The sequence below is a fragment of the Schistocerca cancellata genome, chromosome 5, assembly GCF_023864275.1.
Source record: "Schistocerca cancellata isolate TAMUIC-IGC-003103 chromosome 5, iqSchCanc2.1, whole genome shotgun sequence".
Classification (NCBI taxonomy): Eukaryota; Metazoa; Arthropoda; class Insecta; order Orthoptera; family Acrididae; genus Schistocerca; species Schistocerca cancellata.
The window spans coordinates 428,140,239-428,164,352 of NC_064630.1; the positions used below are offsets into that span (position 1 = coordinate 428,140,239).

The 24,114-nt window shown below is 38.3% G+C and overlaps 1 protein-coding gene across 3 annotated transcripts in view; it reads right to left on the reverse strand.

Annotated features, from left to right (window-relative positions):
• Nucleotides 1-24,114, reverse strand: part of LOC126188860 (peptide transporter family 1) — a 322,186-nt gene that overhangs the window by 23,840 nt on the left and 274,232 nt on the right. For all 3 annotated transcript variants that reach the window (XM_049930502.1, XM_049930503.1, XM_049930504.1), the window contains 4 exons: nucleotides 16,481-16,708; nucleotides 5,042-5,136; nucleotides 976-1,110; nucleotides 747-858 (listed from right to left, as the gene is read on the reverse strand). In XM_049930502.1, coding sequence (XP_049786459.1) covers nucleotides 747-858; nucleotides 976-1,110; nucleotides 5,042-5,136; nucleotides 16,481-16,708 — 570 coding nt within the window. The remainder of the gene's footprint in view (nucleotides 1-746; nucleotides 859-975; nucleotides 1,111-5,041; nucleotides 5,137-16,480; nucleotides 16,709-24,114) is intronic.

Sequence of the window (24,114 nt, forward strand, 5' to 3'; positions counted from 1 at the left end):
ATTTATCTCCTTGTCAGCTCATCTTTACTTGACACACTGTCCTTTTATCATCTCTGAACCAAACCTGGTCCACTGCATACTCATGTATTATTGTTGATGTCCTGCACTCTCTCTGATGCCTCTCCTTTCATTTTTGTCACTCCTCCTCCCATCATATATATATATGACCTCCATATCCTGGTGTCTCAGTAACCTGCCCTTTATTACCAACCTTATGAAACTAATCCTTGTTTCCTCCTAGAAAAAGGAACTAACAGTTCTTAAATCTAGCAACAGATTTTTTAAAGAGGTCCTCTTATTGTATCTATTAGTATTACTGGAATTTGGTTTCCTGAAGGTGTATACTGGCTAGCATGTCTGTCTCTTTGTTATTTGACTATTTTATTTAACTCACAAAACTAGTAACCACAAACTAGGTAGTAAAAATTCTTCGACATAAAGCATAGTACAAATAGGACATTTTCTCTGTCAAGAATGTAATGAACAGTACAGTGGCTGCAGAATAATAACAATAATAATAATAATAATAATAATAATAATAATGTAAAATACAATCCTCTTATACAACTTATAATGTTGCACACAGACACATGGAGCATAATGCATATTGTAACCTATGAACACTGTATTTCATCAGTTTCACCAAACGAGGAATTATTACACATTAAATGTGTCACTAACAAAGATAAGCAGAAATAAATGATAGGGAAAAATTTTCAATTGATTATATATGTAGCTGTCCTTACATAGCCACCATCTGTTGCTGAGTCACTCTCCACCAGGACAAGTGTATATACACCACCCAACTGCAGGGTAACTGATGTTAACTTCGTGTTATTTTGTGTGAATACATCAAATCTGAAAAATGTATGAAAAACAGAAACATTTCAATGGCATTAGTTGCTTAACTTTAATAAGTTTATGTGTGAAAGGAAAAGGATGAAGAGAGAAATGTTTCAGTTCATAAATACATACGTGCCGTCTTCAATTGATAAAGGTTCTGTTGCTGAACTGCCAGTTTGTATAGGGATTTGCAATGCAATTTCATCTGTTCCTTCTTTTTTAAAGTATATTTCAGATGGTAAAGTCTCTCCAAAGTCATATATCAGCCTGGAAAAAAAGCCTTAGATTATGAGATTATGGGTGTTCACCTGCTGTTCCTATAGTATCACAATGACATTGCTAGAAATAAGAGCTATAAATTTAAGAGAGACTTGCAGAACATTTTTCATGTGGTTAAAGCCAGTCAAGAGTTCAAGAAGACTTTACTGAACACATTAACAAATTTTATCTCTGCTGTTCTCCTTCATAATGGTACCCCTGGAATATCATGACCGAATACATAAGATTATGAATTATGCATAAAACTACAGAAGAACATTTATGTCATACAATAAAACAAGAAACAAATCACACTGTGTCACAAATTATTGTCAATTACACAATTTTGAAAATGAGACAGATAACAGAATGCATTTATTGGGCACTAAATTTAATGAATAATCACCATGGCAGCTGTATAAATCACAGTGAGCAAAGTAACCAACCAAATATTGCTCAAGATTAGCTTAGGCAAACACTGCATGTCCCAATGCACTTGTTAGTTTCTAAGATACAATTAGCAAAGTGATTATGCCAGCAAATCACTGAAAATGATACTTATTCTGCTTATGAGGGTACGTGCATTGAAATACTATGCTGATGTGGCAAGACCCAACTTGGGCTAATTTGCCAGTCTATAAATGAAACAATATTTTGTGAATGAATGAGACATACTTTTATAAAAGTGAAGATTAGTGAGTGTAGACCCAGTTTCCTCTTTCCACTTTTATTAATAAATGATCTAAGATAAAGTATAGTCCCACTTTTCTGGTCTCAGTTCAGTTTCTATGGAGTGTTCTCTACAGAAAAAGCTACATTAAACTGTCACATGAAGTTTTAATAAAAATGAATAAAGTTTTTTCCTTTTCCTGTGCATTAACAATGTTCATTATAAACAACTACTTATGGAACTAAGATATTATGGCATGTATGTAATCACATGATGGGGAATAATTGTATTTATCACAGGACAACACTAAATTCTGAGTTGGAGAAAACCAAATGCAGAGAGAGCTTTCTGGGGTTTACTACTTTGTGTGGTCTTGTTTTAAACATACAAGGTGCAATAAAACATTATTCAAAATTTGTAAGATTCAGTGATGATACAAATATACCAATAAAATTTCAGAGCTTACGCATACCAGAAACAGAAAAGACAGTAGTTGACTGTTCTCACAACTTGTCATCACAAAAAGCTGAAGCTATCTCATGTAGCTCGAAAGTAATTAGGAACTTGCCAAAACAGAAGCAGCCAAATTTATGCATAATGAATAACCTAGCAAACATGTAGGTAATTCTTTTGTCTGTCATCTGATGCATGATATGAGGCATGATAACCATGCTATACACATCTCTGAATTAGATGTAACTTACTTAATCAAAATTAATGACTATAATAGCACACTGAGCAACTGATAAAGCCTTATTTCAGCTTGCTTTTCACTTAAAAATCCCTGTGCATGACCAGAGAAAGGGCTGAAAGATGTTCCATACCTCAACTACTTTGTAACAATCAGTACAGTTTCCTGTGGAAATGCCACAAAATCAATGAAATGCACAAAGCATTTCTTTTAATCGATGAGGCAAAGAACATGGGAGAGCAAAGAATGAAACATTATATTTGTTATGACTGCTGCAGCCTCATCATAAATGTCATTTTTGGAGGAAGTTTAAACAGACTGACTTTTATTTTGTGACTATTTCATTCACACAATAAAAATAGAAGCACTAGGTGTCTATGAATGCTACTTATTCTGCTTTTCAGTAAAGCATGAATGCTAACACCACTTTATGGGCACTGCTAATTTGAACATAAGCTTTTAAGTTGAAGTTAGTGTTTAGGCCTGCATATCTTTGTGAGTAACTTTTTCCACGGTGAAAAATAAGTAACCCACAGAAACTCTCTGACAGTCTGTTAAAGAGTTTTTGTGGGTTTGTGAAAAAAGATACTCTCACAAATGTGCAGGTCCAAACATTGACATAATCCTAGCTGCAGACTTATGAAGTTGTGGAAATTTACATTGAAGAAAATTTGTAATCAAGTCTACAAGACTTATTTTATTATGAAACTTATGCAACAGCCTGGCACAGTGCAGCTCTTTAAGATCTAACTGTAGCTATCCACCGTGCACTAACATGCTATAAATCACATCTGACCAATGCTTTGAAGTTCCTGACCCAACCATATTGCTGCTGTTCCTCAATTTTAAAAGAGCTGCTCTCTATGTTAAGCACTGCACCTGTAGGTGGATAGATTTACAATTAATATTATGGTAAATTTAAAACATGACCATTCCTCTGAAGACAGCACACAATTTGCACTTCCCCTGCTCTATGTGATGACTGACAACCCCATCTTACCAAGGGTGTTTACTACCCAAGTGCTGAGCAAACATGATTACTTGTGCTCACCTAGCCATTTGCTGAACAGGCCTGCTTTAGTAAATACTGTTCAGTGTAAACAAGCCTTTATTTATGTAGTGTATAAAGACTATTAAACCTCCAACAGCAATCAATATAGACACATACTGTAATAAAGTATATAATAATTACACTGTGGTGACAAGTCATGAGATACCTCCTAATACACTATTGTGTGAGAGGTCTTTTCACCTGGCATAGTGCAGCAGCTCAATGTGGCAAGGACTCAACAAGTTGTTGGAAGTCCCCTGCAGAAAGATTGAGTCATGATGCCTCTATAACTATCCAGTGAAGGATTTTGTGCACAAACTGACCTCTTGATTATGTCCCACAAATATTCAATAGGATTCATGTTGGGACATCTGGGTGAGTAAATTATTCACTTTAATTGTCCAGCATGTTCTCCAAACCAGTCTCGAACAGTTGTGGCCTGGTGACATGGCACATTGTCATTTATAATTGAAGTCCATGAATGGCTGTAAGTTGTCTCCAAGTAGCCAAACATAACTATTTCCAGCCAATGATCAGTTCACTTAGACCCGAGGACCCAATCCATCCTATGTAAACACAGCCTACACCATTATGGAACCACCATCAGCTCACACAGTTTCTTGTTGACAATTTGTGTCTATGGCATCATGGGGTCTGCACCACACACTAATCCTACCATCTGCCCTTACCAACTGAAATTATTTCTGTGGTTATTTCAAGCAGTGTTGCTTGTCTTTTAGAACTGACAACTCTACGCAAATGCTGCTTCTCTCAGTTGTTACGTAAAGGCCATCTGTGGTGGAGTGGTAATGCCTGAAATTTGATATTCTCAGTACACTCTTGACACTGTGGATCTTGGAATGCTGAATTCCATAATGGTTTCCAAAATGGAATGGCCCATGTCTCCAGCTCCAACCACCAGTCCACATTTAGTCTCTGTTAATTCCTGTCATGCACCCATAATCACTTCAGAAACCTTTTAACATGACTCACCTGACTACAAATGACACCTATGCCACTGCAGTGCATTTTATACATCGTGTATGCAATACTATTGCCATATGTATATATGCTTATGGCTATCCCATGACTTTTGTCACCTCAGAGTAATGGACATTAGCTAATCAATATAAAAAAAGCTAGTAGCATTTCTTCGACTTCAGTAAAATGAAAATTTCCGACATTTCATATGTAAAATGGATTATATCATATGCAATTTTCAGTTAAACAGTTATTCACAATATTAAAGGTCAATTTCTCCAAATAAAACATATGCAGACATTTGTCATGGGGAGATCCAATTAAATAGTTGCCTTAACAAAAATATTTTTCATTTTGTTTATAAATTTAATTGATTATGTACCTTATTCTACAAAATGTGAAAAAAAATTACAGATAAGCAGTGTAAATGTATAACTTTACTGGATTTTCTTTCTTGTTTCTTATGCCACCAGATGTACTGTTTAGCCCTTGGCTAAAGTTCAAACAATGTTCTAATTGATTGCTAAACAAAGGCAAGAAGACTTACCTAATATATGGATAGCCATTCTCTGACTTATCAATTCTGTCATTCCTAATTGCAGTACTGATGTTCAGATCATTTTGAATTAGGTATGAGGTTGCCTGCAACAATTTTTTTTTTATAGTAAGTTTTTAAGATGTTCATAAAATACTCAACTTTATTAAATACATCTGAATGCAAATTAATGATACAAGAACATTGTCTGCTGCAAACTATGATAATGGCATGTGACTGTCAGGAAACATCTTTTGTGTACTTTCTTAGGCCTCATTATGTAATATTTAATTACCTCTCATAGTTAAAAACTGAAATGTACAAAAGTTTGTAAGATGATTCAGGGTTAATATCCTGTTCATTGTGCCTGAGGAATCCAGCACACAATAGCTGTTGATAGGCATAGTGTAAGGGCTGACCCAGTAGTGGAAACAACCATCCACAGTTTAAATGCACCAAAATAAATAAACAAAAACAGAAAGGGTTTCTGTGGTGCTAACAGCAATGTTAGTATTTGGGTAACTAGTTAAGGGTTTTATTATAGTTTTACACTAGCAGAAGTTGTTTTAGTGCTAGAATTTTTGTAATATTAGTTTTATTAAGTACAGGAAATAAATATTTAACACATACATTTACTATTATCCAAGAAAATGTGATTTGTATGGCTACTTTAGCTTCTCCGATAACAGGCTGTAGTTGTGAAATGATAAATAAGTAAATAAGCCCCAGGTGCTTAGACCTGAACATGTCAGAGGTGAACACCTGTGTGAGTGTGCAGGGACATGGTGGTGGCAGGATAGTGGACTGTCAGATGCAGCATTGGGAGGCTGTGCTGCAGAGGAGAGGGGTGTAGAGAGAGGTGTGCTATTGGGTTAGTAGGTGTGTAGTGCTGGAGTGGCAGCAGAGAAGGGGATAGGTAGATGGAGGACAAGGAGTAGTGATTGTTGAAGCCAGGATGGTTACAGGAATGAAGGATATATTGCAGGTGAAATTCTTCCTACCAGTGACATTCAGAAAACCTAGTGCTGTTGGGAATAACTCAGATGCCACAGGCTGTGAAGCAGTCATTTAAGTTAAGCAAATCACGTTGTCAGCATGCTCAGTAGCTGTATGGTCCAACTGTCTTTTGCCCACAGTTTGTTGGTGGCTGTTCATGCAGACAGCTGGTTAGTTATCATGCCCACATAAAGTGTGGCATGGTAGTTTTAATTAAGTTGGCTGATTTCATAGGTGGCCCTGCCTTTTACAGGGTAGGAGATGCCTGTGACAGGACTGGAGTAGGTGGTGGTGGTGGTGGTGGTGGTGGTGGTGGTGGGAGCATGTACAGGACAGATCTTGCATTTTGGCTTAGCAGTCAAAAACTTGCTGTAAATGTGATTCAGCTGATCCAGTCCTGGGCGATACTGAGTCAGGAGGAATGCTCCTTTGTTGCCAGACAGTGGATATGAGGCGAATTGTAGGGGACTAGAGACTAGGGAGAGGAGAGCTGTTTCTGGACAAAGTCAGGAGGGTAATTTCAGTCTGAGAAGACCTCAGTAGGACCATTGGCATATTTGGAGAAATACTAATTGTCACAACAGATGTGATGACCATGAATGGTTGGACTATATGGAAGGAACTTCTTCATATGGAATGGGTGATAAAAGTATTGCTGGTGATTGGATGGTTTGATGTGGCCAGAGGTACTCATACGACCATCCTTGAGGTGGAGGTCACTATCAAGGAAGGTGGTTTGTTAAGCTGTGGAGGACCACTTCAGTTGCAGGGAGAAGTAATTGAGATTCTTGAGGAATGTGGATAGTGTGTCCTCAACATCGGTCCAGTTCACAAAGATGTCACATTGAATCAGAATCAGGTGAGGGATTTGGGTTCTGGATGGTTATGAGGGATTCCTCTACATGACCCATAATAGGTTGGCACAGGATGGCACAATGTGGGTACCCATTGCTATATCATGAATTTATTTCTAGGTGATACCTTCAAAGACTAAGTAATTTTGGGCAAGGATACAGCTAGGCACAAGTTATCCAAGCTTACTCATTATATAGACCCTGTGGCTGCTGAGAGGATCAAACAACAAGCCAGTATGGCATTGGTGATAGAAAGAATCAATTATATGAGATGTAGACAGTCTCCAAGGGCTTGCTTTCACAAGATTAAATTTTTTACCCATTCTAACAAACTGGCCCATCAATGATTTTCTTGGTGCTGTTGAGCAAGGTGTCTTTAAACTTGCCAGTGAGACTGCTGAAAAAATGAGGTGAGGGACTTTCAGGGCCATAACCAGGATGACTGCACCCAAGCAGAACATCAAGACTGAAGAAAGAAAAGTGCTCTGTTACTCAACAGAGGACACAGAAATAGTTATTTTACTTGCTGGCAAAGTAAACACTACTATTCTTTTGACTGCAACTTTGTGCTTTGGCAAGATGATGGATTTACTGCAGGACTCAGCACATCATCATCTCCAGAAGGATCCAACTGAAGCAGTGCAATGGAAAACATCCACCCTCCTCAGATCCAGCCAGTTTCCTGAACACCTTAAAAAGACCTTACAAACACCAGTTCAGTTCCACAAAAACTTTGTGTGTTTCTTATTGTACATAAGGAAGGGGTTCCACTTCGCCCCGTGGTGAAAAATATATGAAACCCAACATATTATCTTGCAAAACACCTGGCATCTCTTTCGAGCCCTAGGAAAATGTGAAAATCACATTCAAAACTCAGAAGATTTCATAGAGTGACTGAAGACTGAGTCTCAAACCAGCTGACGTATTAGTGAGTTTTTATGCGCCCTATTTGTTCACATGGGTACCTCTCGAGGATTTACTACAACTTATAGGAGCTAAGTTGGAATAGGACATCTTACATCTGTTCTAACATGTGCTTCTCCTGGCTTATATTTTGTTTACTGAATAATATTTTCAGCAAACTGATGGTGATGCTATGGGTAACCCTTTGTCTCCTATAGTATACAACCTTTTTATGGAAGACTTCTAGGAAGAAACACTTCAGTCAGCAGTGTTGAAACCTAAATATTTCTGGAGATATGTGGATGAGACCTTTGTAGTATGGCCCCATGACCCAGCAAGGCTTCCTGCATTTCTGAAACACCTTAACTCCCTTCATCTGAGCATTTGCTTCACCATGGAAGTGGTGAAAAATGGAGACCTCCTGTTCTTAGATGTCTTGGTCTGTAGTTCTTAAATATCTTGGGTCACAGCATTTTCTGTAAACCAACTTAACACTGACCTATATTTACAAGCTACGAGCTGCCATCACCAACCTCAATATAGTGGCGTATTACAGACTCTCTTTCATAGGGTTACAGTTATCTCTGATGCAGGGAGTTATCAGCAGAGCTTCGTCATCTATGTTCTGTGTTTGTGCAGAATAAGTACTCTGGTAAACAATTTCCAAATGAATTTCAACCTGCATGCGCTAAACCTCAAGAAGAGCCAGACACAACTGAGAACTCCATGGGATGGCTTTTCTGCCCTTTGTTGGTGGCATGTCCTTTAAGGTTAGCAAGCTGTTCAAGAAATGTCAAATAAAATGTGTCTTCCATCCTCCAGCATGAGTGCAAATGATGCTGGGTTCTGTTAATGACAACCTAGGTGCAAGGAGACCAAGGATATATAAAATACTGTATCAAGGTGAGAAATCATACATTCGTCAGACACATTGCATTATTAAAGATAGATATGCCGAACATACACAACACAGCAGACTGAGTCAGCCAGAAAAGTTTTCTGTTGCTGAATGCAGCCCTGACACAGGACATAGTATGATTTATGGAGAGACAAAGGTCTTTTTATCCATTCTACTGGGACTCCATCATTAAAGCAGCAGCTGAAATACATATAAGTAAGGACCTGATTAATAGAGACACAGGATTTCAACTCAACAAGGCAAAGAACCAGCACTGGTGACACTAATGCATTGTTAGTCACAGATGAATGAATCTGTGTCAATAGATGGGGAAACAAAGTCCAAGCTCTTCAAATGAGTGCCAACACACTGCCCATACATGTTGGGCCATGACTTGTGGCTGTGCTTTTCTTGTGTCGCATGTGCAAAGACCATGGCCCTTTTCTCCAGCAGGGGGCATTGAATGTTGCCATGTTGTGTGTTTCATCTACGATGATGTTACAGCCCACCCCCTAGTGCCTGTGATTTTCTAGCGAGTCTGTGCATATATCGGTGAGTCACTGTAATAGCATGTCAGTAAGCACCTGAAGATAAAGAGCAGCTGTCTCGCTGAAATAAAATGCAGCTTTCACAGCATTATCTGACCCAATTCCTGTGAACCAACAAAGCAGTTATTATGTTGGAAAAGTCTCAAACAGCACACATTTAATCCAGATTGTTATTTATCTTCTGTATTATTCAGTACATTGTAATTGTTTACAGTGTAGAGGAAGTCAACACAAACCATTTGGAATAGGACACTTGCCATCTATGAAGCCAGGAAACTACCTTAGAGTGGCCTACAACAACCACCTAAGCTACAGTGCATGCACATCACATGAGATTTTCAATATTATTTGACAGTCTTCACAGTCCTACAAAAAAATGAATAGGACCTTTTCTTTGTAGGAAATTTAATGTAGTTTAATTTTCTACTGCAATACATTTTCACTAGAGGATGCAGTTTTTGAGTTATACAAGGGAAACATACAAAAGTGTCATTTAATGTATTCTATTACAGAAACCATTCAGAATTAAGCATAAGGCCACATGAAGATCTTTGCTTCAAATGAGCATTTCTGTCTTATCCCTGAATATTGATCATTCCTCCTGGCACATGCTGTGTAAGTGGTCTATGGAATATTTAAAGCAACAAACAATGTAACCAAATATATAAAAAGTGCTAAGAATAAAAATAGTTTAAAACCCCTCCAAAGAAATGGAGACTTAACTCCATTAGTCTAAGGAGATTTAAGCAACATCATCCTATCAGATTTACTGATGGACCAAGACTTATGACCACTGCTCACACCAAGACTATTATTTATTCAACTTGGAAACAGATACAATACATTGTTGTTACTAATAAAAGCAAGTGAAAAAAGAGTAACTGAGTTACACACTACTGTTGACCAAAATCTTGCAACTTCAATTATGCTTGGAGCCGCAAGTTGTTGAAGTCAATCTGCTCAAGATGCAGGGTACAATTGACACTCCAGTAGGTGCTTCATGGTCATTTGTTGTCTGCAGGCATTATTCTTGCTGCAGTTGCTGCTGTTCACAAAGACTGAAGCAGTCCTAAGGAAACTACTGCTGGACATTAACCTTGGGGCTGGTGGAATGTGTCCATGTACAATGTCTGGTCAGGAAATGAATGGAACTTATTTTTTTTAAATTTATTATTAATTTTACAGATTATTGGTGCTTTAGAAGCACTCCTGGATAGCTTAATTTGAGATGGTCTTTAAAGTCTGTGATGAATCTGCTTTTTTGTCATCAATATCCCAAAAATGGCACACTTTGAGCACTGATTTTAATTTTAGAAATACAAAAAAACTGCAAGGAGCAAGGTCTGGTGGGTAATGAGACTGCAGGAGGAGAGTCATCTGATTTTCAGTCATTCAAACTGCATAATTCCATTAAAGTTGAAAAAAGACTGAGCATCACTTCGACACTGGATTGAGACTGATGTGTGAGCCATGCGCAGCTCACGGTCATGCCGTTTATTGCTCGGCATCTTGTTTTATGGTTCTGTTGCCTCTTTCTTATCCAATTTTTTGGCATCACTAAGTTGCTGGTTTGGTTACCCATGAGTGGCAGCAGTAGTGATTATCGATAAGTACACTGTCGTACTATCTCTGGAGCAACCATTAGTATTTCCGGGTCATCGTCTGTTGGGAGTTCAATCAGGGACGGAGCGCCAGTGAGTCAAAGGCAGCCAGTACTTGCTGACCGCTGGCCACACACATGAATTGTCCAACAGAAGGAGACTGGAGTGGGAAGAAGCTCTGGTTGATCGTTCGATTAGTCGTCTCATTGGGCGACATGCATTTGATCTTTTGACCATTTCTGGGCCTCGTCAGTTGGTCATCTTGCCGGACATGTGTCGGTTCCTTTCTTGTGCAGAGATGTCATTGTCTATGGACAAGAGTTACCTCTGCATGGGTGGGACTGAGCCAGTGTGCCCAGGTTTCCATGTCTCTGAGTTGCGAACAGACATCGAGTTGAACTAGGTTGGAGCTGCAGTGAGCTCCAGACAGCCAAGACTCGCCTGACAGTTGCCAAGACTCATTACTTGAGTGGGGAAGACCTTGGTTGGTCATCTAATTGGAGAAACATGCAGTTGGTTGCTGACCACTTATGGAAACTCTCTGTGTGATTGTGTGACTTGTCATTTCTCCTTGTTGTTCCACGATGATTGGTTTTTGGATTATCGGAGTTTTTGGTGCAAGTGTTTATGAGGAACTGTGTGTAGCTCCTGTGATTTCCAATGAGCAGATTAATGCTGACTGTGTACTGGAGTAGCCAGTCGGTTGGTTGCGTCTGAGCAGCGAGGAAGTCTCCGCGGCATGAGGTCAGGCCAGGCACTAGCTGCAAGAGCAGGAAAAAGTGTGTGGCCCACCAAACCTGGATGCTGGAGTTGAGTAATCAGTTAACCTGTTCTGAAACCTCAACTGCCATGACATCTCTTCGTTCATTGCCGGTTGTTGCTTCCTGGGCCGTTCCCGCAAGCAGCAATGTATAGTGTGCTGGAGTTGGCAAATTTTTCAGCCGTCTTTCTGTATGGTGTTTAACTATTGAAATGATTGTAACTTATTAGTGAAGGGCACCAGCAGTATCTTCTGCCTTGTGGCCGTTAATATTCTGGTTATCTTCCCTGGTCGTAAGTATAGTTTTCTGGCAGTGTGTTTTCCTTGCCAAGTTGATGCTGTCTGGCACGGTGTGTAGTTCGACAGCTTTGGTGTTTCTCATTTTTTGTCTTTGAGTGGTTATTGTGCCTTGACTGTGTGTAGATGCCAATTGTTGAGACGTAGTGCTGCTGGGATTTTTGTCCTCACCGATATTTTCGGTTGTCGTGCCATTGGTTGGGGGGAAGGAAATTGATTAGGTTGTTGGTTGGTTCGTCAGCTGTCCGTAGGTCATGCTGCCCCCCAATTATTTAGTGTTATGCTTGGCTGCCTGTCTCACCTAAACTGTTGTTAGAGTTTTCTCCCCAGGCCAACTGTTGGAACACTTCTGAGCACCATTGCAGAACTAGCACTCCTGAAAGAAAGGATACTGCGGAGACATGGCTTGGCCACAGTCTGGGGGATGTTTCCAGAATGTGATTTTCACTCTGCAGCGGAGTGTGCACTGATATGAAACTTCCTGACAGATTCTGCAAGGTTCTGCAAGGTTCACAGGAGAGCTTCTGTAAAGTTTGGAAGGTAGGAGACGAGATACTGGCAGAAGTAAAGCTGTGAGGACTGGGTGTGAGTCGTGCTTTCGTAGCTCAGATGATAGAGCACTTGCCCGCGAAAGGCAAAGGTCCTGAGTTCGAGTCTCAGTCGGGCACACAGTTTTAATCTGCCAGGAAGTTTCAAGCCTATAACTGGTTCACAGCAAATGTTTTAAATCTAACTATAATTAAGATTCATGTAATACATGTTTCAAAAACTGCCACTATCACTTAAACACATTGCACTCACATAATAACACAAAAACTAAACAATACATCAACACTCCAGAAAAACATTGTTACAAAGGAAGTGACGCACATGGTAGTACTGCCAACTGTGAATCATTAAATATCTCCATAGGTGTGTAATTAAAGCTGTTCATTTGTTTTCTGAAAAGATCTCACATAGGACGAGTTTCCTGATGAGCCTGATTTGTTCTCTCTGTGTTGGCAGCTACTTCATGATAATTCTGTCGTGGAGATATGCTTGTGAGATGGATGGGTTTTTACAAGTGGCAAAGGTTTCAAACAACTTGTAATAAACTATACATTTGGTTCAGTGCCTTGTCAACTATGATTGCATGGGTAAATTTGTACCATACTTGGCATGTGTTCTCTACAGCACTGTAACATGTTGCTAATGCCATCGATCTAATGGTTTGTGGACTAGAGCTCCAAATGCTACTGATGATCTTTTGAAGGATATTATTTCTGCCTTTTCATTCTTAAAATGTTGTTTGTACTTTAAGCTACAATCCAGAGTGACTTCCACATATTTTGGATGGTGCATATTTAATGATTGTATCTCTTGCCTGACTGTGCTTAGGATGAAACACAATTGTTGGGTTTTAGCTGGGTTCGAATGAATTTGATTCTTTGAATAATAGACATGCAACTCTCTCAGTGCCTCTATCAAGTGGGCTTCACCATTTTCAAAGATTTCCCTCTGCTTACTAATGCCACAGCACTGGCACAAAGGCAACTGGGAGGGTTGCCCAGAAAGTAATGTGCATTTTTTTTTCTCAACCGTAAACAATGCTATGAATGCAAAACATTATGTATGTATTATTTGAAGTCTCCTGAGTGAGTGTGCCAAGTTTCTGCCACTTCTGGTTGGTTGGTTTGGGGAAGGAGACCAGACAGTGTGGTCATCGGTCTCATCGGATTAGGGAAAGATTGGGAAAGAAGTCGGCCGTGCCCTTTCAGAGGAACCATCCCGGCATTTGCCTGGAGTGATTTAGGGAAATCACGGAAAACCTAAATCAGGATGGCCGGACGCGGGATTGAACCGTCGTCCTCCCGAATGCGAGTCCAGTGTCTAACCACTGCACCACCCCGCTCGGTCTGCCACTTCTAACAGATAGTATAGCTACAAGACAGTTGCAAAATGTCACCTGTAGGTGATGTATGTAACAAGCAATGTGATGCATTGAATTCCTCACTGCAGAGAAAGAAACTGTGAGGAATATACACAAATGCTTGTGCAAAGTCTATGAAGCACCTGCAGTTGACAGAAGTACAGTTAGTCACTGGGCACAGAGGGTGAGGTCATCAGGTGGTGGTTCAGTGGAGCTCCACAATTTGCAGTGGTTAGGGAGACCATCCATGGCTGTCACACCCGACATACCTGAAATAGCCCCCTCGGACTTCCACTTGTTTGGGTCATTAAAGGATGCCATTCATGAAAGACATTTTGAGGACAATGAGGTGGTGATTCACACAGTGAAGCACTGGCTCTGTCACCAGGACGGGGATTGGTAACAACAGGGCATACATGCTCTTGTTTCGCACTGGAGGAAGGCCATAGAATTGGATGGAGATTATGTGAAAAAATAGGGTGTATAGATAAAACACGAGCCTTGTGTCTGTGTGTAATTCTCATTATGTTCAGTAAAGAACTGTTGAAGAAAAAAAATGTGGTGCATTACTTTCTGGGCAACCCTCATACTTGTATTTGCTGGAGGTGGCAGGTCATTGGTGTAAATGTTAATTAACACTAAATAAAGAACACTTCCCTATGGCAAGTCATTTCTTTGATACCTCCATCAACTATGCTGACCCAGAATTCAGCATAATATCTGTTTTAGAGGAAACTAAGTAAATTTTGGTGAAACCATAATCTTTCAGTATCCCATATACCTTCCATGACAATGGATGGTGACTGACAGTCTCTTGAGTATCCACCATGTTGATAAAAACTACTCCTATAATTTTCTGGGTTTCAAAGTTGAGAGACTGAATGTCACCTGATGGTGTTGCAGGCACATGACATGGCAAGAAAATTATATAAGCAGAGCAGATACAAATGGGGACTCATTCTACTGTCAACAGAGGCTCCAACACCTGACATAAGTGATTCTGACCAATGGCAGTTTGTTATGGCCAATCACCTAAAAATGAGCCTCTCAGATCCAGCAAAGCTGGTCAACTGTTTTGTATGTTACTATCATAAGCATCTGTGGAAAGTAGTTAAAGGATGATGATACCATGAGTAGGTGACAAGATGTCGGATGTCCTTCACTCAACTCAGAACATGGAGGCTTGCCCACTCAGTATAGATGAATATTTGGTGATCTGATGCCAAGAGTTCAATGCTCATGCAGACATAAGTGTTTCAGAGCACTCCATTCAGTGAATTTTGCTGAAAATTGGGTTCCACAGCAGATGAACCCTAAAGGTTTTCATACTGATCTAATGACATCATTAGTTACAATTACAGTGGGCCTTTGATCATAGAGATTATCGTGGATCAATGAAAATGTGTCATCTGGTCAGATGAATCACAATTCTTGTTGCACCAAGTCAGTGTTTCTGATCAGATATGTCATCATCCATCTGCTCAAATCCTGCACCAAGTCACAGATGCAAACTGTTGGTGGCAGTATTATAGTGTGGAAGACACCCACCTCGGCTCACATGGGACTAGAAATAGTAATCAAAGACACCATGACAGCTGTGCATTACATGAAAATTATTGCATATCACATGCATTCCTTTTAAGCTTGACATCATCTCTGATTCCATGACATCTTCCAGCAGGATAATTGTCCTTGTCTCAAGGCCAGCATAGTGCTACAGTGATGTGAGGTACACAATATTGAATTTGTGTTACTGTCTTGGGTCTCAAATTTGCTTGATCTTCAACCAATGGAGCAAATCTGGGACAGTATCGGGCACAAGCTATGTACCCACACACTACAGGCCTGTTATTTATGGAAATTATATGATCTGTGCATAGACATCAGCTGTCGTATACCTCTGGAATGTAGTAAGGACTGATAAAATCTATGCTTCACAGAATAATTGTACTGAAATCCCTAGGTGGATCAACACACTGTTAAATTAGATATCATTATGTTTTGGTTTGTTGTTACATGTTTAAAATATATTAAGTCTTTATGAGACCAGGAAATAACCTGTTTGCTATAAGCCAGGTACAGGCCCATTCAGCTATAATTAGGTAACTGTCTGGTGTTGCCAAGTTGGGCTACTGATTACCAAATTGTTTGTGACTAGTCTTTCTTACTGAAGGATCCGAACACATCCATACCAGAAGCAACCAGAAGTAGGCTATATTAGGACAAGTGTACAACTTGTTCATGTCAAACAGCTTAACTCTTAATCTTACAAAAACTGATATTCTGCAGTTCCAGTCGAACAAAAATTACTTAGAGGAGCCATAAAGAGAGATCAAAAGGCACACAGTAATTGAAATTACGTTGGTGAAATTCCCAGGCATCTTTGCTTTCAAATAGCTGATTGTTTTTTGTGTAAAACTTATAATCTCTGAATAGCTTTAGTTTTAATGATATTTATTTGCATTATTTTCTTTGTGAGATTAACAGAAGCTTCATCTTCATATGCCTGATTCTCAAAAAGCTGTACATACCTTATTTGTTCTGTGAGACTTTTATTCATCCATACAAATCATATACCAAAATCAAGCTCACTAATGTTTTACAAAATAACTATTCTCTCTTGTTATTTGTCTTAAAATATAAACATTAATCACTAGCAGCATGGATTTCAAGCAGTCACAGTACCTGAAGTTCATAGGCAATTACGGTGCCAGTATTGTTAACACTTCCATTTGTTGTGGTAATTGTATATTGCCGACTGCCAGAAACAGGCAAATTCTTTAGCTCCCACACACCAAGTGCTTCTATGACGTTATTTAGGTTATTATCTAATGATACATTAAGCTGAGTGTCCAGACCATTGAATATTCTCAGCTGTGCTTCACCCGATTTTGGCAAGACAGCATAAGTTGGCTGAAAAGAATAAATTTTTGAAGTGAGATTAATGCTAAATATTGATAACTTATCACAGATTCTTATGACATTTGGAGCCAACTTGTGGAATTTAGTTCAAAGGTAACATAACATTAATAAAAAAAGTTTATGTTACTAATAAGACGTATGAAGCACGTATATCAGTGCTGTAAGCCAGTAATAAATAACTCATTCATTCATTCATTGTGCCCAGTAGAGATCATCAATATGGTTGTGATGTTATGTGTACTTAAGGTATAGCTAGTGGAAGCATTGGGACATGTGGATCTCTCGATTAGTCAATGACTGAATTATCAGTGATACGAGCAGTGCAGATGTGCTAGTATCCAATTGACAGCCCTTGTGAGGAAGTAAGAGTATCATACAGGTATACCACTGGTGAAACCAAGATAACGGGAATAGTAGGCACTGACAATGACATGGTTCACCTGCCAAATGTGACAAAACATTGCCACTAAATATGTTAAGCGAAAGGAAATGCATAGAACCAATAGGGATATAAAAAATACAGATACATCACTGACTGGGAAAGTTAATACTGAAATTATGGACAATAAGACTCCCTGATACATTTATTACTATATAAATTATGAAAGGATGAAGATGAATAAATGTGGTAAATCTATTACAACTAATAATAGCCACATGAAAATAGCAACTAAACTCTGTGGGGTATTGTTGGATGGCATATCATTAGAGCTACCATAATATATCATGATCTGTACAATAACAAATAATTATTTATTTGGCACTGTGTAATTGATAATGAATGTAATGATGTCAGTAACTGTATGAAAAAATGAGAAGAACAGACACTCACAACAGCAAGCAATAAAGTGATGTAAAGATAGTTAAGGATGGCATACAATTAGAGCTACCAGAATATATCATGATCTGTACCAAATAAATAATTATTTAGTTGACACTATGTAATTGATAATTAATGTAATGATGTCAGTAACCATATGAAAAACATGAGAAAAAATAGACAGCAAGCAATATAGTAACATAAAGATTGTTAAGTAATAGCTTTGAATACTGTCATTTCAATATATAACACTTCATTAATTAACTTTTTAAAAAAGCAATCTAATCAGCATAGCAGGTAAACAATATATGATAGCATAGTTTTGGGCACACCATGTACAAGAGGATAAAAATTTTATTCAAGTGATATTCCTTAAAGAACAAGGAGTATGATAGTGGAGTGTTCCTTGATCTAGAAAAAAGCTTTTGATTGTGTCAACATCATTGTATTAGTTGATTAGTTGTGGAACCTGGTTATTGGAGGGAGTGTCTATGTGTTAATAAAATTGTGTATGAGCAACATAATAAAATTTGTGTTGCTTAAAATGAACAGTGGGTCTTTCAAATAGGGACCCCTTCTTTTCTTGAATTATGTTAATGATATATAGTACTGTCCTCCTAACTCTAAAAAAAAAAAAAATATTGAATGCAGACAGTACATCAATTGTGTGCAAACACAAAGCCTATAATAGTCTGGGCGTGCTGTGCAACAGTGTAACAAATGGAATAGTTAAGTTTTTCAGTGAAAACCATCTAAAAGTGTTTCAAAGACTGCAATAATGGGTAAAAAATAAAACATTAGAAATAATAGAAAATCTCTTTGTAAATGGTCAGTGCATAGCCATATTTACACATGAACGTGTACTGTGAAAGTAAAATGCTTAATTTCACATCATTGCAATTAATTATACTAATGATCTATGGAAAATGAAACTAATTATTTAGCTATTAGGAAATTTTCATTGTAGGATTTGTTTATAACAGAAAATGTCATTCAGTTAATAAATTATATGTCTGTTGTTATCATTAGGAGAGACAAAGTTCAAGCTTGGATGTAAAGTTTGCAGAGAGTTGCACATTTTGTGGTTTAGATGAGCACTGTAGTTAAAACAAAACTATAGCTTTTATGCATTTTAGATTAAATTTTGGTTATTTATACGCTGTGTTTCATGCGATTAAAATGAGCATGTTTTTTTGCTGAAAATAAATTCTATAGGATACCATTTTATGGTAATATTTTCAGCAGAATCAGCAAATATTTGTTTGTGAAGGATATAACTATGGCATTTTACACCCCCAAAGAATAATGGTCAAAAATTCAGGCATAGGGAGACTGTGACACAGGATAAATTTAAGTCATCACAGATATATTTTATCACTTGTGATGATTGTACTGCTACATATATTGGTCAGAAGGGAAGAAACTTCAGAACCCACTTACAGAACATGATAATGGTTCCAGCTCAAAGTTGGCACTAAGTGTGCATTTGCATAAAACTGGTCACCTTATAACCAACATCCAAAAGAATATGCAGGTGCTACATTTTGAAAGCAAATGTTTAATACTCTAGAAGAAACAGGTTTACCATGCTCTCAAAAGATCCCCTGATTCTGTCTTGAATTTGCAGACAGATGTGCAACACATGTGTCTTTTGGCAAATTTTGATGGTCTAAACAGACAGGCATTACTTCTATAGCCCACTATTTTATTGTCACAAGTCTTTAGTTTCACAGGCTAGCCCTTTAAATTTGTCCATTAATTTGGTATTGTAGTTGTGAAAGAGGGAATTTGTAATGACAGTAAGGCTTTATTAATATTTTACATTTTAATTATCCACTTTCAGAGTTTTATAGATTTTGTTTGTGAAAGAGGGAATTTATGTTATCAATGAGGTTTTATTAAGACATTGCATTTCACTTGTCCACTTTCAGTATTTGTTTCTAAACGGGGCACAAACTTTTTACACAATTTTTAAGTAGTTTAGCACATGTACAGGTACCCCCCACACTCCATCATTCACACCCTCTATAGCATTGGTTTTGTTCCCACTGACGCAACCTGTAAACATCTTTCCTGTTGCCTAGCAGTCAGTACTGCCTTGCCTGCTGCAGTTAAACCATGTTCCTGCTTGTGGCACAGTAGGGCTGTTCTCATTTACTGGGTTCATGCATTGAAATTGTCTCAGTGCATTACTAGTCTACAGCTTTGTTTGGTCCATTTAGTTTTTGTCTGGATTTTACTTTTATGATTTCTGCTATCCCCTTCAGTTTAAATAAGGACTGCTGCTTACAGAATGCTATTTGTTTGCAATAACACTATTTTTCATTATCTGTTTGTTCTTTACACCACTGTTAAGGATTCTCTGTAAAAGAATTTTTGCTAACAAGCAAAGCACAAATAACAATTTGTGCAGGCCATCTTAGGATGTATCTTTTAGTGGTACAAAACCCACCATGACTTTTAACAAAAGGTATTCTATAGCCAGTGTGGATTATTTTTATCAAAAAGAGTGAAATGAGTTAATCCTACAACAACAATGGAACACAAGCAGGTTGAGGATATGATTTTGTATGCTGTACCTCAGACAGTTTGATGAGTATCAGAGTGAACATTTTTTGAAATTACAATGAAATTTAATTTCACCTGACCACAGGCGATGACGTATCAATGGGCACAGCTGAAAATGTGTGCCCCGACTGGGACTCACACCCGGGATCTCTTGCTTACATGGCAGATGCTCTATCCATCTGAGCCACCAAGGACACAGAGGATAGTATGACTGCAAGGACATATCTCTGGCATGCCACCTGTGATATCCACATTCACAACTTTTGAGACCCACATTATCAACTTTATTGTCCCACACTATATTCATAGTGCCCCTGCCCATTATACTCATTACTTGCAGCTTTACTGCTGATTCCCACAAGAGTTCAGACACTGTTTGTGCATCTGCATCTGCAAGAGTGCAACCTTCCTTGCAGGAGAGGCTGCCCAAGAGAGAAATCCTCTGCCATTGATCACTACTATCACATAGAAAACTATGTCGATATCCTCATGGATGGCCGACCAGCCCAAGCTCTTGTGAACTCCGGAGCATAATATTCAGTCTTTTCAGAGAAGTACTGTTGCCAGTTGCAGAAAACCATATTTGTCGACAACAAAACATCTCTGCACCTCTGCTGAAGGGGGCTAATGGGAAATATGTAAAACCTACAGGAAGATGTGTCATTCATGTGGGTATAAGTGGCCATACACAGCTCTTAGAATTCATCGTCTTACAAGAGTATAGTCTTTATGTCACTCTTGGATGAGACTTTTTGAAAGCTTCTCAGGCAATTATAGATTATGGTTGCTCGAAGATTATGCTAGACGAGATGAGATACTGTAGACAGGAAGATGCGCATCCGAGTGTGTGGAGACTATGTGTGCTGGATGAAGTGATCATTCCTGCAGTCAGCGCTAGAAACTGTCATGTGTCATGCCATGCATCAACCCATGGATCTTTTAGTGGAATGTAAGAGCAGCATACACTGAAGAATAACTTGGTCATCCCAGCCTCTGTCGTCTCATTTAAGAACAGATTTGGTGAATTGAGGATAGTTAACTGTCGTTGAGAACCGCAGATCCTTCGATGACACATGTGCATAACAAACACTGAGCCATTAATTGGTGAACAGCTGAGCATCATAGAAACCTCCCATGCTGAGTCTGTGGGCGAAATTGGCGCTACCACTACGAGACAAAACTTCTAGCTCAACTATCACCAGATCTCGCTAAGGAACAACAGAAGAAGCTACTTGCCATTTTTCAAGAGTTCTCTGAATGCTTCAATCCACAGGTGAAGAACAAATTAGACAATTCGACAGTGAAGCATCAGATTAGCTCTGGAGACTATCAACCAATAAGTCAGAGAGCATACAGTGTGTCAGCAACAGAACGTCAAACACTGCCCTGTTGTCTACCAGCCTGGTGACCTCGTCTGGATCTTCACTCCTGTTCAGAAGGTTGGTCTCTCTGAGAAGCTCTCAGCGCTACTTTGGACCTTATAAGGTTGTAAAACAGTTGTCTGATGTTACTTATGATGTTGAAGATTTTGACCCCGACACAAGACGATGAAAGATCAGAGATTCAGTCCTCATCCTTCGAATGAAGCCCTATACGGATCCTGCAACCCAGGGTAAATTCGAAGCTCCAGTGACAGGCAACAAGTGGAAAGGTGACAAAGATCAGAGCGGCAAACGAAATTCTAAGAAGATCACTGGCAGGGCGAACATCAGTCATTGGGAGTCAGAGTATGCAGGACCGATGACTCCTTCCCGGACTAGGAGGACATAACACTGAGATGCTGTTCTCGTAAGGAGGGAGCAATGTTGCAGAAGAAGCTGAGCAGCACCATCACTGTGGTGTAGTGGTTATGATACTAGACTGTTGCATAGAGGGTCATGAGTTCAAAACTCACCTGAACTGTAAAAGTTTAATTTCTGTATTTGGTTCTAGTACATTCTGGAAGTATCCACAAATGTCAAGAATCATTGTATTGGAATGCTATGCAACTGTATATATACACTATGTGTTCTGGCCAGAGGCAGTTTGCTCTGCGCTCTTGTATGTGGAAGTGCTGAATAAACTCTCGTTATGTGAGGTTGGTGTTCGCCATTCATCTAATTACAACTTCTTCTACATGACAATCTGAAAACTGTGATATTTTGCTTCACAAACTGTATCAGAGGTAATTTCACGATTTGTGAAGTTAAATTCCATAACTAGTTTTGTGAAAGGATACAAGTTTCTGTTGTAAATTCAATTCTGTTTGATTTCAAGTGATCATGTTATTGTAGTATCTTATATAAGCACCCACAGCAGTAGCAGTATTGCATCGGTCTTTAGATACAAAACTCATGTCAGTTTTGCATGTGTTGTGATACAATAAACATTTTAGAAGTATTTTGTGGCGTTCAGCTACATTATTTTCTGGTGAACTTAATGCAAATTGCCTGAGTACATAAAATTGAACCCAGATGGCATTTTAGGTGGAAGAACTATATAAAATCTGAGTTATACACCTCAATCAACTCTCTGACAATTATTAAGTTTAGTAACTGAAATGTAACCCCAAAAGGTGGTTATGTTTTGACTAGGAATATCACATATTATAGGGCCACATCATTTTAGTGTCTTGTTGGAGATATCATCCACCTCATATTAATTTATACTTTTTAGAGTCTTGATGATCTTCCTTATTTTAAGTGGTTATGAGAGATCAATTTTTAATTCACTATCTGCCTTTGTATTGCTTCTTTATTGTACTATTTTGCTCCCTCTTCTGGACTATTGGTGCCAATTTTCCCATATATTTTCAAAAGGTAATTATTGAAAATAACATGAACCATATTTTACAACACACCCACTCACCTTAACAGAAACAATGCCATCATCTATGACTTCCTTCTTGTCTCTCTCTCTGTTAACAGTATTTCATACTGTTTTTATTTTGTTATTTGATCCATCAATTTCAAACAAGATATGCATATTTCTGAAATTTTTTTTACAAGTATTCTTAATATGTTATAGTACTGTAAACAATAGGAAAGCATTTCTGTGTCATCACTTGTTGTGGGAATATCATACAAGTACTTTTTTTGTTGTGATGTGGCAAATGGTTTCTTTAATAACTTGCTATAATTACATTTAATTATCTTCTTAGGACAACTATTTTCAAATATGGATACAAACTCAATAAAAATATATTTAATTTTGAGTTAGCATTAGGCTCATTTTAAACTTCACTTCAATAAACAATTTTTAATATTTCTGTAAAATCTTCAGTAGTTTTTTCCATTAATCAACCTCACTGTTCCTGAGCTGTACATGGAATAATTAAGGTATATAATGTGACAACTGTTCCAGTAATCCATTAACCACCAGTTTCTCTCTGGCTACCCTGAGTAACTAAGGCAGGGAAATTTATGACTAACACCAAATTATAAGTGGCTAACAGCACCTCTAGATCTAGTTCTTTTACAAGAAAGTTACATTAAAATCACCACAAATTAATAACCCCTTTCCTATGTCTGGCACAGAGCACAGTAATTCATGAAAATATCCCAGTCAATCAACAGAAACCTGAATACTGCAACAATCACAAATATTACATTTTACAACAGTATCTCAGAAGCGTATGCTTCTATATCCTGACCCATACAGAATTTACTTATTTTCACATTTTGATATTTATCTCTCTTTTGTGAATGTGATAACTTCTCCTTTATCCATACGGGATTTACACAAATATGCAGCTATCTTATAACCGTCTGCTTCAATAAGTATGTGATGCTCATCATGGGATATGAACTAGTGACAAAAATCAAAACATAGAAAATTTGCACCAATAAATGGATGAAGCATGCTGACAACAATGATTTGTCAGATGAACTGCACTGGAGATGAAAAATTGATTGGAAGTGTTATGAAACCCTAAGTTTTTACAGCATATTAGATTAGACTAGATTAGTACTTGTTCCATACATCATGTGTATGACACTTCGTAATGATGTGGAATGTGTCAGGTTAATAA